We start from the raw sequence: 17,751 nt of genomic DNA on the forward strand, positions 1-17,751 counted from the left end.
TTACACTTCCTAACTCTTAGCATAGACAGTGCTTGTAAGGACTCTGCTTACCCAAAGTTTGCTTGCATAAGGACTTAAGAATAATAAAACTTAGGGAGCTAGCTCTCAGATCCAATGTCAATCTTTCTTACTCATCTGTTTTCTTTATGTAAAAGTGCTTTTGTAGCTAAATTTGCAGCAACTTAAACTACTTTCATGTCCCACATATTTTAGAAGTTAGAAAATGCTAAGAAAAATATTTTTAGGCTAAATCAAGAAAAACAAGACATGGAGTTGAAAGACTATATCACATTTTGAAAAGTAAGTCTTTTCCAGTTCAATCATATGAAGTATTTGTTTATGCTGTGCTATCAAAATTGCCAAGTTTGAAATCTAATCTGTAAGTCCAGAGGGCTTCAGTAAATCCCAAATATAATGTATCATTGTCATTTCATATGCTGCCTGGGTTTGAATCAGAACACTGTTTAAAACTTGTTTTTCTTGGTCTTGTATATCTAAGTCATAAAACTAAGATTGATTCTGACTTTAGAATTTGGTCACTCTTCTGCTTCATGAAGAACATGGTCCAGGGTCCCTGTGATTACGACAAAGCTAATGGATCCTCCTATGGGGAAGATGGGCACCATGGGAAATGTGATCTAGGCTGCCCCTCTTCTGACTCCTTCTTTCCTACCCACCTATTTATGGCCTCTTTCCCTTCCATAACCACATATTCCTGACCCTTTCCTATTCTTTACCCATTTGTCCCTAGACTTTTCCTCTTTTCTACCCTTTTTCTCGCCACTCCTTTTTCCTACTCACCTACCACTGGCCCCTCCCTTTCCTCACATATTTCCTAGTCTCTGTACTTTAGAAACCCAATGTGTGTTCTCTTTTCAGCCTTTGGTCTGATCAGGCATTTCAGGTTAGGGGTTTCTTCTATATCCCATTGATTACATGTCTACCATTTGTAGAAAAACAGAAGTGAATATAGCAGAAACAAAACAAAACAAATAAAATCCTTGATGTTGAGACCTCTTCTTTGTAGTAATCATTTCTCCAGCTCTTGAATCTTAAATTATCTGATCCTCAGGACCGTAAGACCTGATGTTCTTCTACCTGAAGTATTTAATATAGCTTAAAATTGCCTGAAGAGTGAGCTTTTGGCAAGCCAGAGGTGAGCTTAGGGGCTTATTGATACATAACAAAACCCTTAGCAGGTTTATGAAATTATTTTTAATTTGTATTTTATTTCAACTTTAGGTTTCTAAAAGACAAAAATGGCAGCTTGCAGCTAAGTAAATGACAAGCATGGCTAGTGACTGTAAACACTGAGTAATTAGTAAAACATAGACTATGTTTTTCACCTATGCATGCTACTTCCTATATTCCAGACCCATGCTTAAAATAAAACACATAATATTTATGATATAGTGTATGCTTAGTCATTTTTACTGAGCTAATTTTTAATCTCATCAAATCTGGGGGATTTAGAAGAAAATGAACTTATTTATCTGAAGAAAGTCTATTGAGTTAGTCTGTCTCCTGAATTAGATTGTACATATTTATGTCTTAATTTTAATTACCAAAGCATTTCACTAGGCATATTCCCAGATATGTTACTTTCTTAATTATAATTTAGCTGAAATGAAATTAATTACTTTTCAGCTTTGAACTCTCATTAGATCAAAGAAGGAACATTTAAAAGTGTTATAACTACTGTTGGCATTTACTAAATCGAAGTTTTTTGTTTCACAATGAATGAACCCAAGGTACAAACCAGGACAAATGGGCAAAGAGCTGTGTAATGATGTCCAAGTGACACACATTTGCTTGGGGTTTGAAATATTGTTGAATTATTACTACCCCCCCTTAGTAATAATGCAATATTATATGTAAACTAACGTTAGTTTAAAAAGTCACACATAGTAGTAGGTTTTATGGACAAGTTGAATGAAACAACACAGCACAACTGAGGACATGTATGTTTGCCTCTACACACTGCCTTCCAAGGAGCTCTGGCTCTCATCCTGACACGTCGACAAGCTTTTTGATCTCTTTGTCATAAAGTTAGAATCCTTCTCATGGAGTCGTGGTTTGCTAAGCATTTGACCTAGACTTCACATCCTAGTTACCTCAAGGTCAGTAAGGACCATTGGGAACAGCTTCTATGTTCCAGAGCTTTGCTGAATCATCATCATTTTGCCCTGTCTGAACACCTTATTGTGACCTATCACCTTCCTCACACAAAACTAACATCCCAAGAGATAACAGTCGCTGTGGTGCTATGACATCACCACTTTTCACTTGCCCATGCCTACTTCTCTTGGAGAGGTAAGCCACCAAATGGCCTTTTACCACAACTTTTTTCTCTTTCTGTCTTTAACTAACCTTGGTATTTCCTTGCGTGCACACCCTCACATGGTTTTTCCTCTTGAGACTGTTAGCTTTTCAATAGTGTATATCAACAGATCAGCTGGCCTTTTGATATTTCAAATTTCTTATTAGGACCTGAATTCTGTGCACCTGAGAATCATACCAGGGCTTCTCACACTTGGTCTGAGAAACACACTAGGGCTTCTTACACATGGTGTGAAAAAAACACCAGGGCTTCCTTCAGTGGAAACCTCCTCTCCCCAGCACTCGGCCCTTTGTAGCAGAGTCCCATACAAGATGTTCTAGACCAGGTGGCTCTAAGTAAGGACCACATTATCTTTTAGGTAAATGAGATAGTCTGCTTTGCAAGGTGTGGAACAGCAGCTTTTCCCTGAAGCCTCTCTGCTTTGTCAGGCTCTAATACTAAGATTCCTGCCAATGGGCCTCATTTAACTTAGATGGGGAATACCTTGTTCTTCCTCCATAGTGAAAAGAGAGGGCACCATAGCACTCCCCTTTTGACTCATTTACTCTTAAGATGTTATGCTTGTGTGATTGGGGTGATGGAGGGTGATAAGGTCTTGCTAGTTCTCGGGAGTTGCTGTCTTAAGAATTAAAATTAGCTTTCAGGCTTTAGCCCAAATCCCAAAACATGAGGAGAGAAAGAAAAATCCCATTTGATGTCTTGGTATAAGTAAGTTATTTATGGTATAATGAGTTTTCTTTTCACGAAAATAAACCTTTTATGCCTCTTCAAATTTTTATTTTAATGTAAATTAGATCACTTTTATAAATGAGTATTGGGATAAGGCTTTCCCTATGAGTTAAATCCCTCTTCTCCAAGCTCAAGCCCTACATTCTAAATTTACTGTTGATGGGTGTTAAAAAAAAAAACCAATAGGAATCATATTGAATTACTCATAAAAGTGAATTTTATATTAGAGAAATGCCAAAGCAAGATAAAAAATGAGTCAGGGTTCTGTCTGGGTGAAATGCTATTCCTTTGAAAAAGTTTTGTTGAGTAGAAAAGAAAGTCAGTTATGACAAAAGCAGGGTTTCTGTCGCTCACTTATTAGCCTAAGAAGTAAAAAGAAAATTTGTAAAGGTAGTCAAAAGGTCAAGTGAAGCTAATAGAATACTGAGTTTATCAATGAAGCAGAAAATTATATTCATAACCATTAATAAACAGAAAAGAAAGAAGGTTCTAAGCAGTTCCCATGTTGGCTTAGAAATACTATAAAAACTCATTTCCCAGAAGAATTGCTTTTAAGAAAAGAAATGGGTCTAATCAACTATGCTACTGAGTATTCTTTTCTAGTATTTCTGCAGTGGAGATCCATCAGTGTGCATGGGTTTTGTGATTGAAGTAGTGCTATGATTTAGAGTCTCAGTAGCTGTTATGAGGACATCAGCCCCTCTTGAAGATACAAGCTCAGAATTACTTCACCTTCAATGTGATTGGAGAGCTTTCTTTTAAAGCCCTGTTAATAACTTTAATCAAATGATTATTATTTGAATCCAGATATGTACTGTAATTCATTCTTTAAAAAAAGTATTATTTCATTAGTTTCCCAAAGAAACATGGGTTCAATGTACTACCTGGTTCTTATTTGTCTTTAAAGAAATGCTATAACCCAAACTTTCTTCTGTATTATTTAAATTAATTTAATATTTTAAACAGAATTAGTTTAGTCTCATACCAAATTATGCTGCTTTAAAACCCAATATGAATAAATGCAGCATTCTTTAGGGTAAATTTCTGACAAACTTACCAAACACGGGGCACCCAAAATCCAGGTTTTTTCTCTCCAGGTCTTAGTTTTAAATTTAAGTTCTTGGACACACTTACATTAATTCTGAAGATGCCATTACAGTCTTCCTAAAGTAGTGAAAAGAAAGAAATGGGGGATCTGGTCAGAAAATAAATTCAGAGAAAAGACAGGATTCATATCTTCTTTATGAATCTTAACAGAGGCTTTGTGGAGCTGAAAGCTGAAGCAGACAAAGGGTCTAAATGCAAAGAAGTCACAGGAGTGGCCAAGAAAGATGCTCATTAACATAAGCTACCAGGGAGACTCAAGTCAAACCCACTGTGAAGTATTCATTCAAACTCACTTAGAACTCTGTAGTGAAAATTGGCAAAGCAAGTGGCAATAAGGCTGTGGAGAAAAGTGACCATCACTCTTGGAAATGACACACACCAAAAGGTAGGAATAATGAGTGGGCTGGACCTTCTGTTGGAAATGATCCAGCCTTCTCTTCCGCGACTGAACAGATCTGTGCATGGACATAGTTTCAGTAGTTCCCAGAATGTACAGTGAGAAAAAAGAGATGGCCCTAAATAGCTAGTGTTAGGTAATTAGATCAGTGGAGGGGAGGTGCTGTTTTCACAGATGTACACACTAGCTAATTCCTGACATCTGGTTCCAACAAAACAACCCAACACATTATCATAGACGAGCAAGGCATTTTCCCATTCTCTGGCTCTCTGTCTCACTCTCTGATGTCTCTCTTACACACACCCTCACTATGTCATCTGCTATCATAGTCAAGAGGGCCCTGACCAAAGGTTAAACAAATGGAGCTTAAGGGACTTGTAGTTCTCATATCTGTTGTGAAGTAAACCCTTCCTCTTAAAATTAAGTCAGCATTTTGCATTTTACTATGGCCATAGGAAACAGGCTATTATACCATATGACCAGGAAAGCATGTTTAAAATATAAACACATTCTATTACATGGATATCTATACTGGTGATGTTCATAATCACCAGAAGGTAGAAGTGAAAATGCCCATCACTGATATAAACACAGATATGCTAGGTTACAGTCACAGAACACATTCCATTCACATGAAGGTCTAGAACAGGAAACTACCGAGTAAATAGCAGCCAGTTAGACTGGAGGTGGAACTCTAGTGAAGGGATGGGCCAGCATTTAGCGTGTACAGGGAGTCTTTCTATAATGCTTTAAAGATGACCATTCCCTCGTGTGTAGAGCTCCAAACATGTGAAAAGCCATTCAGTAGCACACTGAAATGGGGGTGAATTATGCAGCATTTGAACTATGTCTCAATAAAGAAGCTGTTAAAAGGGTTCATAAAGAGAAAATATATCTAAGTTTTGATTCATTTTCTATCCATTCTCCCTTTGGTTATATTTGGCTAGGGTTATTTTTTTTTTAACCCAAACCTGACTTGGTAAAAGTTTTGATCATCATTCAACTGTAAAATACACCTCTTTATGGTTCTCCATTTCTGCTCATGGGTTAACATTCTATTCCTCTTGGCATCAGAACCTAGAAATTGTCTTAGTTTTTCTTCTTCCTTGTGGAGTATGTCCCTATTGTTCGTGTGTGCATGTCTGTCTGTGTGTACAGGCCATAGAGTGACATCTGATGTCTTCAATAATTCTCTTTATTTTTTGTGATATGGTCTGTAACAGAACATAGAACCAAGCAAGTAGGCTCCTCTGTCTGGCCAGAAAGCTCTAGGTCTTTTCCTATCTCTGCTTCCCCTGTTCTGGGATTATTAGTGCAGGATTTCGGTGCCTACCATCTAAATGGGAGTTAGGGTTTGAACCCAGGTACTCGTTTTACATGGCAAGCACTTTACCAACCAAGCTGTTTTTCCTAGCTCCACACACCTTATTCTTACCTCAGTTTAGTTAACGACAAGATTACTTCTTTCTAGATCATCAGTGAAATCCTTTAAAATAAAAAGTACTACTTTGACCCAAGTAACAAAAATATGAAAAATAATAGGAAGAAAAATTTACCTGTAATTGCCCAGGGAAACACACAGTTGAGTTTCTGCTGTGCATTCTAGTCTTTTTCATATGCATACATGGGGTCATACAGGATTTTATTATCTTTTCATTCTTTTCAGCTAAAAATATATTGAAGTTATCATTTCATAGTCTTATCTATTCATCTACATCATTATTTTCAAAGGCTGTTTTGTAAAATATTACATAGAGGTCCTACAATGCATTTGGCCTTACTGTCCCTTCCAGTCTTGTCTTTCTGAGCCCACCTTTCATCACACAAGAAATCCTCATAGCCTAGCTAAAAGCACAGCATGTGGGGCCAGAATGCCTCTAGGTGAATCCCTTTTCCTACATAGTACATGGGTGGCTCGTTGCGTGGCAGTTTCCTCCATTACCTTGAAGAGGGAGAAAGAGTCCCATGAGACTCAAGAGATAAACAAAAGAAGAAGGAAAACTGGAAGTACTGTCCAAAGACACTCCCCTGCAGCACTCAAAGAAGTAAACAGTGATGGGAGGAGACTGGGTATTTCAGCTGCAGAGTGAAGATTTAGCCTAGATTTCTCAGATTGTTGAGCTGCCTGCAATCTGTTCAGAGAGCTCCAGAGTTGTGGTTTTCTTCAGTTTTTGTTGAGGTGGGTTTTGTGGTCATGTGACTGCTTTTTAGTCATTTCTGTTCCTTGTAAGTAACGCCTCACCCACACTCCTGTTAGCAACCCCAATAAAAACTCACTGATTCACCAAGTTGGATACTTGGGCAATCATTACTTTGGTCTGTCATTAGTTCTTTTTCTAGGGTGAATAGGCGAGTGTGTGTGTGTGTGTGTGTGTGTGTGTGCGTGCACATTTTGCATCTCTTATGCTATATCTTCCATGAATTATTTAATCACTCTAAACTTGTTTTCCTCATTCCTATATGGGTAACAAAACTAATCTGAGGAATAACACTATGTACTCAGTGGGAACCAAGAAGTGCCTGTTTCCTCTTCCAAGCCTTTCAGGCTTCCTGTTTCTCATCCAAGAACTTCCCTACTTGTCATCACCATCTGCCAATCAAGACCTTGTAAATCTCAACTTAAATTTCTGGCCCTATTTTTTTTTTTTTTTAATTTCATCAATGTGGAAGGAAAAGAAAGTTTATTCCCTGAGACTGGTATAGACACTTTGCATATGGAAGCCAGTTCAGTCTTTCTAATACATTCTTCTGTGTGAAAAGTGTTCTAGAGGAGGGAACAGATTGGGAAGGAAGAACCAAGTAGACCAAGCCTTTGCATCTACTACAGTAGGATTGGGATCTGGCAGCCCTGATCTCAAACCTCATGTTCCCGTTTTGACCTGCATCTGTTCAGTGGCCACTGGACAGGTTAGGCATCCTTCTTTCTACTGCCTCTGCTTGGAAGGACCTTTCCCTCTTGGTGTAGCTCCTCCTCACTTCTCAAGCTGCGCTAGTGTCGCTGCTCCCAGTTGGAAGCATAGTTTTCCACACTGAAATAGGATGACATGTGACTTCTACTACTCATATTCTCTGTAACTACTGGCTTTATATTCTGGTCACTTGAACATGAGACATACATTCTGATCAGACAGAAATTTCTACAAAACCACAGTGATTGCTTCCTGATTTCCTTTTCTGTTGTACCCGTTACAGGCCTTAGATAAAAACCTTAAAAATATTTACGCAAAGCTTTCCTTGGATTTTATTTATAAGGCTTTGATGACTAAACTATGGTTTCTATCCCTGTCTGCACATATCCAAAGAAATCTGCTGTCAAGTTTCGTGAACAGAAGCAGAGAAGAAAGTGTTCATGTAACCATGAGAAAATAATAATTTTCCCCAATTAGAAAGCATGCTTGAATAACCTAGTCCCCATTCCCTTTAAGTGCCATTTAAATGAGCTTTACAGTTCCCCTTTGCTCTTTTAGAATAATGGGCTAGGCTGAAAAGATGGTTCAATATATAAATATACTTGCCCAAAGACCTGATTCACTGTGAAAAGAGAGAGAAGAATCTCAAATGATGTCTTCTGCTCTCTGTACCTAGGTATCACAAATGTACACCCAGCACCTATTCCCCCCTCTTTCTCTCTCTGTCTCTCTTCCTCCTCTCTCTTCTTTCTCTCCTTCCTTCTCTCATACACACATGAAAATACTCACAGTAACAAATAAAATATAAAAACTAAGTAATGCAAAGGTTTTTAAAAGATGGACTGAAATTCCGAGACAGAATTGGTGTTCCCCCTTGCCCACACAATATTCTTGGATTTGTTGACTTACTCTAGAATCAATAAAAAAGGTAAGTCACGAGAGAGCAGTTCATGACTATTCCCCTTCTCCTTCTGGATGTTGCAATGGTTGTATCTATAAACTTCAGCCTCCCATAGACCTCACTGCTCCCCTCAAGAGGACAAAGGAATCTTTTCTATTTGCTCCTCTACAGGGTGCTCTCTGTCCACCCCACCCCAACCCCCACCAGGAGTCATCAGTCCTCAGCTTGGGCTGGAGCTGTGTTGTGAGTACATAGTGGAACATCACGATGCTCTGAGGCCATCATTAATATGGTGAGTCACTCAGTATTCCTACGAGGCTTCAACTTGAAATGTTGTTATTATCTTTCTGGCTTCTGCTCAGTGTGAGTCTAAAATAACTCTTGATCCTTACATAAGCCTGTGGACACATGTATCAGATCTTTATTAATTTCTTCATTTGCTATTTTGGTACTTATATTCCTTGTAATGTCTTCTCGGGTTTCTGGAAGTTTCTGAAATATCTCACTCTCTCTGACACATCTGGAATCCTCTTACACCAGTATACTTTATAACATATTATGCCAGGGTAAGACTTTGGTAATTCTTAATAATAACAAGAGAACTTACAGTTTTTATTATATCACATTAGCCGTATTTGCTAAAAACACATGATGCCAAAATTTAGGCCTTGAGGAAATACACATGGCGGTGAAGTGAAACATCCTTTTATTCAGATGAGAGAGAAAATAATTTGCTAGTTTATACAACAACAGTATTTGGCTCACTTTATTAATCTATTTGTAACATTAAAAAGAATCTCAAGAAAATGGGCCATGGGAAGATAGAGCAGAAATGAGCTATTATTAACCAAACAATGTATCCTTTTATCTTCTATTAGATCTCATGAAACTATGCTTCATGCATGGTAAGACTGTGCTCTTTCCTTGGGAATATGGTTGAAGAGATATGGGTACTTTATTAAAGTCCTTTATGAAAGAATTCGTGCTGTTCTCTTATCTGACACCTCAGTGAAGTCCTGGTGAAGGGTAGATTGGCCAGATAGAAGAAACTTAAGTACCTTTTGGTCGTATGGAGAAGACCTGTGAAATTTATTCAAAATGTAATAAATACATGTCATTATAGAATGTTATCAGGATAGGAGGCCATTTCAGCTAATCTCAGCTTATTGGCACTGTCTGAAGAAAGAGAACATAGTGCTGCGGTGAGCTTATGTAAGGTCAGCTCTTTTTTGGGAACCTTATAGGCTGTCATAAAGGGGATGCCTCTGATAGTTACTAGTGAATATATAAAACTGATTTTTTTCTTGGAAAGGATGCCAACAGTTGAAAAGGACTAAAAGGGGTGTGGGTTTCTCAGAGACAAGGGGTAAGTATCTTGGGTAGGTTTAGTGCTGTTTGCTGATGACTCTTACATGATCAGAAAAGAGGGATCAATTAAAGACAACATTCTGAAGCACTTTAACTATAAACACCTTAAATACTGGGTGGGCAGGCCCATTTTAAGTGGTGGTATAGTGATTGGTTCTAGGACAGGAAGGATGAGAAGCTTCTGAGGTAGTATTTAGAATCTTACAGACCTTTTTTACCAGGAAAAGACATGTGCTTTCAGCTAAAAGGAACTTTGAGGGAAAAACGCATTGAGTTTGTGAGGAAGCTCCTGGCAGCTACTGGTATACGGACATTCCAAGGAACAGACAGTTGGAAAAATCTTACCCTTCTGATAATGTTGGGGTCGTTGCACTTGGCTAACTTTCCAGCAAAGAGCTGAACCCCAAAGCTTGCAAAAACGAGCATTAACGTCAGCAACAAAATGGAGACCTGAAAGAAATTGATGGAAAGGAAAATCTCCTGGTGAAAGTTAATTTGGCTTAAACAGTGATTATATATCTCCTAGTGTATAAAATTCATGTTTGTTTGATATTTCAATATCTTCTAACATCTCCACCAAGAGCTATTCATTCATCTTGAAATGGCAAAAGAATAAAACAAACAACATGCTTTAAAGTATACAGCTTTCATGCAAGAGAACAAAATAAGGCATTTTGATAGGGGTTTTTTTTTTTTAAATCAGCACTTCTTTTAAAGAACAAAAGAAAATGTTAAAACATCCCAGTTGTACATTATTTGTCCCAAATGCACTCACTTCTTTACTTACTGAACATACATTGGAGAGACAGTGGCTTTGCTTTCTTGTGAGCATGGTCATCTGTGATGGAGAACACTCTATGTACTATGATTTAATCTATTAATTGTCTTGGGCTCCCTCTGCTGGCTACTGTCTTTGTCTCAGCAGAGAAATGAGGTAAAAGGATAAACCTGCAGCAACCACATAGCTGAACTGGATGGATAATCTAACCAGATATAAGTAATGTAAAGCTGTTTAGAGGTCTCCTCAGGAAAAAGACACAATGAGATTTCCTTTCAAACCCCATCAGTGGTCAAGACTTTTATAAGTGAACTTCCTGGTTCAGTAACAGTGTCTTTCCCTTATCATGGATTCATGTGAAAAACTACAGAACTACAATTTGTGCAAAGGAAACGGTGCCTTTTAAACACATCTTTGAAAGTATCAACTGCACAGTTCTGGCAACATCACAACATAAATGTCAAATGCTTTCATATAAACTAAAACTGCAGCTGAGCTAACACCGTTTTTAGAAAATAAGGCTCCAGTCATTCCCTATTCCTCACACACAAGCAGAAATTACCCATAATCAAAACAATTGTGTGATAACCCTTCGGGGAGGGGGGCCAAAGATCTTTCTGAAAAAGACTGAGCAATGAACCTCTTACTTTGCGTTTTATCCCCAGCCTGGTTCTTAGAAGACATACCATATGCTAGCACAACACATCATATCCTAATGTGATGCTTGCCCATCCGAAGATCATGTTTCCCCTTAAATCACACTTTCAGTGTTATGTGCTGCTTATCGAGACTGTTGAAAGTGATGTATACCGATATGCGATATGCTGTGTTTCTAAATGTTGTTTTGTTAATAGTTCTAAGATGGACATATTCTATTTTCCATGATCATTAGGACACACAGAACCCAAATACATTAATTCTCAGTCCCATTCGTGAATTAAATGGGACTGAGCCTTCTCATCCTTTAGATAGAGAACAGAAATTCTAGAGTAAAAATTGTGGTCAGGTATGGAATGAAAAAGTGTATCTTAGCTCTCTGGGTTTGTTGTGTGTTGTATCTACAGATGTTCCTTATAACAAAGTAAATCAGAGCACCAGCGAGTGAATTTTCTGAATGAATTTGTCCTGTCTTTTTTCTAACTCTCCGACGTTGAACAAAACTTTTCAGATCTGCCATTTCTCTGCAAGCCCTACTTTATCCCCCAGTGAATAACATGACAGGACTGGATTGTCTCAAAGAACAAGCAGGTGGCAGCTTCACATACCAGAAATATTTCCTTGAAACCACTGAAAAGTTCTCGAACAACTTTCCTCATCTGGGGCACCAGTTTGAATATCCGAAGTGGTCTTAGGCACCGAAGGACCATCAGGAGCTGGGCTCCTGACTCGGCAGGCACATTTTGAGGCATCCAACAAAGAAATATCAAACTCACCTAGAAAAGAAATTATCTTTGAAATTTAGACCATCTTTCCTGCTGTATACATTTCCTGAGCGCTCATAGGCTGTGACCATTCTTTCAGCAGAGCTTTCATAAGTTATATATGGAACAGACACTCATAGGTGCATATGCCATCGGTAACCTCAAACAACGAGTATATTCTATACCTGCAGAGGGTTAGCCTCTGGTGTCTGGGGTAGGAGGTCCCCATTCCATGCCTTTGTATCCCCACACATTCCATCTTGAGGTTTATATCACTACACTCTGAACTTTGACCCACTTTTACACCATGACCATGATTTCTCTGATCAAGGATTCTACTATTTTATTGATGGTAATCAGCATGCAACCTGCCACTCAAAGGAATTCTCCATTTTTCTACATTGAATTTATAAAGTTTCCAAGTCCATTTCTGTAATCTTCTGATTTAATTGAACAGAACGCTTTAATGGCTCTCAGTTATAACCAGAATCGAGAAGAACTTGGTATCAAGGAGGTCAATAATTAATAACAAGATTTGCTTGATACAATTTTGCATTATAAGAGCCATAAGAATTATGGGATGCAAACTAGTTTGATCCTTTAGATTTATTAATGCAGTCTCATTCACAAATAAAATCATGAGTTATTTTAACCATATCTGTAGATCTTGTAATACTTCTTATATAAAGTATTTGTTTACATGTCAGGTGCATACCATTTATTTACATATAATAGATCTATATAATTTACCAAAAACTTTGGTTATGACAACTAGATCTCACACATCTCACTCTTGTGCCAAGGTATGCAGAAAACCATCACATTTTTATATTTAGGAAAGAATAAAATCTTACAAGATAGATAAATATGTCCATGACGCCACCAAAGTCCCTGATGACAGCAGTTGGAGTGAAAAACAAGCCATCTGCCATAATCTTCAGATTAAGCTCAATGCTCATGAATATCACAAACACATATTCAGCAATCTGAAACAGGCAAATGGCACTTTGGTTGTAACAAAATAGCAAACACAGGGCAGTATTTTACTACTGAGCTGGGCGCTAAAGATTTCTCCACAGTACCTGTAAAGTGGGTGCATGCATGACTCTCCGGAAGGGGGATTCGAACATCATAGAAATGCAAGAGCAGATGGTTACAGTGATCATGACCCAGTCCAGGTAGGTGACTAGTCCCAGCAAATCACTGCCAAAGAACAAGCATAGTGAGAAATGAGGATGCTCCACCAAGGTCTACAAGGACCAGGGGTGATGGCTTTGGTGACTCTATCAACAAAACTGGTATTTCTAAAATCAAGTGTTAATGGTATATGTCATCTCTATATCCTTTGTGTGTGATATGTGCTTGCGTTGCATGCTTGTATCTTCATGTGTGTATGAGGTATGTGCACTCCTGCCTAGACATGTAAAGGTCTGAGGTAGGCTTTAGATTCTTCCACCTTGTATTCCTGGACCGAAGTCTCTGACTGAATCTTTGTTATTCCCCCAATTCTAGGGTTATAAACACATGAGACCATATCTGGCTTTTTGTGGCTGCTGGGGTTTAAACAGGCCCCAGTGTTTACCCCATGAAGCAACTCCCCAACCTAGAATTTTATATTTTTATGAAGCAGAAAATAGTATTATTTGAATTTCAAATGCACAGGGAAGACAGAACTTGTGCTTACTAAAGTTGGTGGTACTTTGTATTTTTCACAGCTCCCGTGACAGGGTCTGTTTTGGATCTGTAAGAAAAAAAATGGTATATAAAATTCTCCAACACAAAAAGGATGTTAGTAATTACAAGCATCTTTCCATCTGACTTTTTTAATAACTTCTATAAAATGACTATTATGAAGTATAGAACTGAACATTACTGTGTAAGGCAGAGAACACTGGATGAAGAACAATAAAAAGAATTCTCAAATTCTTGGTTTTGCACTTGAGACTCCATTCAAAGATTTCTGGCATGACTTATCACACAGTGAAACCCTGGCTTCTGTTTAAAACACCAATTTAAGATGCATGTGTTGCTAGTTTAAGAATGTTCTTTATAATTATTTAGTTCGATACTCCATAAATTAAAGAGTTCTTTACTCTCCATCAAGGTCCTGTTGAGAAACTAATATGGCATTTCATGAGAGGTGGATTTCTAAGGCTTAGTTTTAGAGATCCTGAGAGTGGAGTGTTTGTCACTGAGGCTCCAGCAGCCTTTGTATGTGTGTTCTCAATTACAAGGTCTTCATCAGCCCATTCAGCTGTCTTTCCTGCAAAAGGAGAATTCCACTACACCAAATGAAGTGGAGAATTAGTAATTAGATGTTAACACGCAGGCAGCGAAACAGGGTAATTCAAGATGAAAACCCCACTTGGGCTTTGTGATGGTTTGTATGTGCTTGGCCCAGAGAGTGGCCTATTAGAAGGTGTGGCCCTGTTGAAGTAGGTGTGGCTTTGTTGGAGTAGGTGTATCACTGTGAGTGTGGACTTTAAGACCTCCATCCTAGCTACCTGGAAGTTAGTATTCTGCTAGCAGCTTTCAGATGAAAATGTAGAACTCTAGCCTTGGGGGACTGAGCAACTGCTAGATTTTTGGATTTCCCATTCACAGCTGACCATTGTTGGGGTAGTTGGACTACAGACCATTAGTGATAATAATAAATTCCCTCAATATAGAGAGACATTATTCTATACAGTCTGTGACTCTGGAGAACCCTAATATAGGAACTGGTCAACTTCTACCATTTTTCTTCATTTGGCTGAATCTTAGGGAAGCTTTACAATTATTATTCTCTACTTTAAATGGTGAAGACCTCTCTAGAACAGCAGAGGAACAGTTGAGTGATCAAGAAGGACTCAGTCATATATTAGAGATGTCCTTGGGTAAAACCTTCAACCTCGATAGACCTAAATGTCTTCCTTGGTTGATGCAGAGGTGTATCAGTTATTTTCTTATTGCAGTGATTGACTACAACAACTTAGGAAATGAAGGGTTCATTCTGGATCACAGTTCAAAGGCATAGTGCATCATGAAGGGACACATATTGCACCTGCAATCAAGAAGCTTGGAATGATGAATGCAAGTGGTCTGCTGTCCTCTTCCATTTTATAGATCATACTGGCTTCACCAACATGCTGTAATTATACTTAGAGATGGTGTAAGCATGGGAGACTGTTTTTTGACATGGTTATGGGGTTGAAAGTCCAAGGCAGAGACATCAGCAGTGCTTCGTCCTGAGTCCTGTTGAGTGAGGACCACTCCAGGCCTCTCTACTTGTGGTGCAGAGTGTACTCACTTTACGTGTTTTCACAGGGACTTCCTTTGGGGGGGGGGTTGTGTCCAAACCCCTTTTCTCAGAAAGAAGTGAGATAACAGATAAGACCAACTTGGGGACCTTGTTTTAATTTAGCTATCTCTTTAAAGTTCTTGTCTCTAAATATCACCACATTTTTTGAGATACCAAAGATTAGGATTCCAACATATGGGGATTGGAGAGATGGCTCAGCAGTTAAGAGCACTGACTGCTCTTCCAGAGGTCTTGAGTTCAATTCCCAATAACGACAACCATCTGCAATGTGATCTGTTGTGTCTGTAGAGATAGACAGTGTACTCGTGTACATAAAATAAATAAATCTTTAAAAAAGATTCCAACATATGGACTTTTATAAACTATTGAGTATTCAAGAGATACTATTATATGGTATTAATTATTAACAAAAGACATCCAAGTACCTGAATGAGAGTATAGGAAAAGAAAAACACATAAGGAAAGTATAGAAAGTTTTATATTTTCCCCATGCTTGTGTGTGTGTATGTGTGTGTACTTGTGTGGATCCACTTATGCAGCTGGAAGCCTAAGTTGAAATTCAGGTATCATTCTTCGGGAGCCATCCATCTTGTAGTTTGATATAGAACCAGAGGCTCACTAATTAGTCTAAGACTGATGGCCAGTGAGGCCCAAGGAGCTAGCTGCCTATCTCTACCAAAACCTGGTGTTACAAGCACTCACACCACCAAGCCCAGCTTTTTCCAAGATGCTGAAGATCAAATTTAGGTTCACAACCTCAGTCTACTAAAACTTCATCCAGGGAGCTATCTCCCCCAGTCCCATTCCAAAGACTCTTAATGTCTGTGACTGGCACTTAAAGTTACATTCGACAAAATTTTGTTCATCTGCTGATTGGTAGAGTTGACTTAGGTTCTTCACATATATAGCATCCCCTGCATTACCCAACCAGAGGTTCTCATTCATGTCTTCCAGACTTGTTAGGTACAGAGACTTGCATGTGGATTTCCTTCTCATAACAACTACTAATGCAAACAATAGATAACATTTTCTTTCCACTTTGTTCTAGAATAAACCTTTTCATCAGAAAGTGCAAGTGTGACAGAAGCTTTGAATAAGATCCTTAACCATGTCCTTTGCCTTCTGTTTAAGGCTTTCAAAGGAAAACTGAGATCTAATAACACAGGTGCACACAATTGTCAAACATGTATTAACACACAGCTGTTGAATGCTTTATCAATGTGAGCTACTTATTTGAAAGCTTTGTTTTCCACCTGGTCAGGCACAGCACAGAGAAGTAGGATGATTAATTAGCTCATGGTTTACTTTGTGACCCCATTAAGACTACACCGTCCTTATTTCTTCCTGTGACAAACTTCCTGCTGTTCACAGGACTCAGGACCTGGTCCGAGGATGGAAAAGCGGCCTATACTTACGCATTGAAGCGTGCTCGAACCACCACACGGCAGAAGTTTCTGAACCTGTGTTCCCGCCCCACGATGAAGAGAGGCTTGTCAAAATATGGGTGGTTCTCTCGCAGCTCCTCTTCTTGTACCTTCCTTCAAGGGGACATTGATGGAATGAGAAAAAGGCCAAGGGAAAGAGCCACCCCTATACAAGAGTCTCGGGACACAGCCACACTGGTACCTTTTCATCTCTGCTTGCTCCTTCTTCTCCTGAATCATCTTTATTTCACTGTCCTCCCTCTGTGCATTTCTGTAGCGCACTGTATTTGAATGCTAGAAATAAAAGGAGTATGCACAGTGAAAGACCTTTAAAGGCCCAAATGACTTTTTTAAAAGAAGAATTAAAATCAGTATTGCTATTTATGTATGCATATTACATGTAAACTGTAACACATAGGACAGCTACAGCCATTGTACATAAAACACCTCATTTGATGTCATTTAATATCCATGAGTACCTTGACAACTAAATTTTCCCTCTAAAATATAACATTCTTAGCATATACTTATTGGAATTTTATGGTGTTTCAGGCCCTCCCATACTGCTGATGTTATTACAACAGGGGGAGAAAGATTTTAAAAATTAGAATAAATAAATGTTAGAGGATTTATAGTATTGAGGCTGTAATTTACTTGGTGTAGTTCTTTCTTAGCAGGCAAAAAGCCCCTGAAATGTGTAAGTTCAACATAGTGGTACATTGTGCCAGAGGCTTAGAAGTTCAAGGTAATCCTCAGTTACACTGTGAGCTTTAGATCAACCTGGACTACTTGAGTCCCTTTGTGGACTGTGTCACAACATAGGTGTCCAAAACCATGTTACTTCTGGATGCTTGAGTAGACCGTCCATTTACATTGGGCCACTCAAAGAAAAGAAGCAGGAGTCAATAAACCATGTTCTTACTGGAATTTTTAAATATATATATTTATGATATAATATATTTATAATATGTTATAATTTTATTTTAATATAATATTATATAAAATAATCAATATTTATATCATAAATTTATTATAATATATTCCTTTATATACATATTATATACTCCTTTTTATT

At 38.3% G+C, this 17,751-nt stretch overlaps 1 protein-coding gene across 1 annotated transcript in view; it reads right to left on the reverse strand.

Annotated features, from left to right (window-relative positions):
• Window positions 1–17,751, reverse strand: part of NALCN (sodium leak channel, non-selective) — a gene marked incomplete at both ends in the record, with an annotated part of 212,196 nt that overhangs the window by 26,137 nt on the left and 168,308 nt on the right. Inside the window, 8 exons of the mRNA XM_080917023.1 lie at window positions 4,128–4,234; window positions 10,098–10,202; window positions 11,796–11,963; window positions 12,806–12,937; window positions 13,034–13,154; window positions 13,636–13,692; window positions 16,668–16,790; window positions 16,879–16,970. Coding sequence (XP_080773149.1) covers window positions 4,128–4,234; window positions 10,098–10,202; window positions 11,796–11,963; window positions 12,806–12,937; window positions 13,034–13,154; window positions 13,636–13,692; window positions 16,668–16,790; window positions 16,879–16,970 — 905 coding nt within the window. The remainder of the gene's footprint in view (window positions 1–4,127; window positions 4,235–10,097; window positions 10,203–11,795; window positions 11,964–12,805; window positions 12,938–13,033; window positions 13,155–13,635; window positions 13,693–16,667; window positions 16,791–16,878; window positions 16,971–17,751) is intronic.

This window comes from Micromys minutus (genome assembly GCF_963924665.1).
Source record: "Micromys minutus genome assembly, chromosome: 5".
Classification (NCBI taxonomy): Eukaryota; Metazoa; Chordata; class Mammalia; order Rodentia; family Muridae; genus Micromys; species Micromys minutus.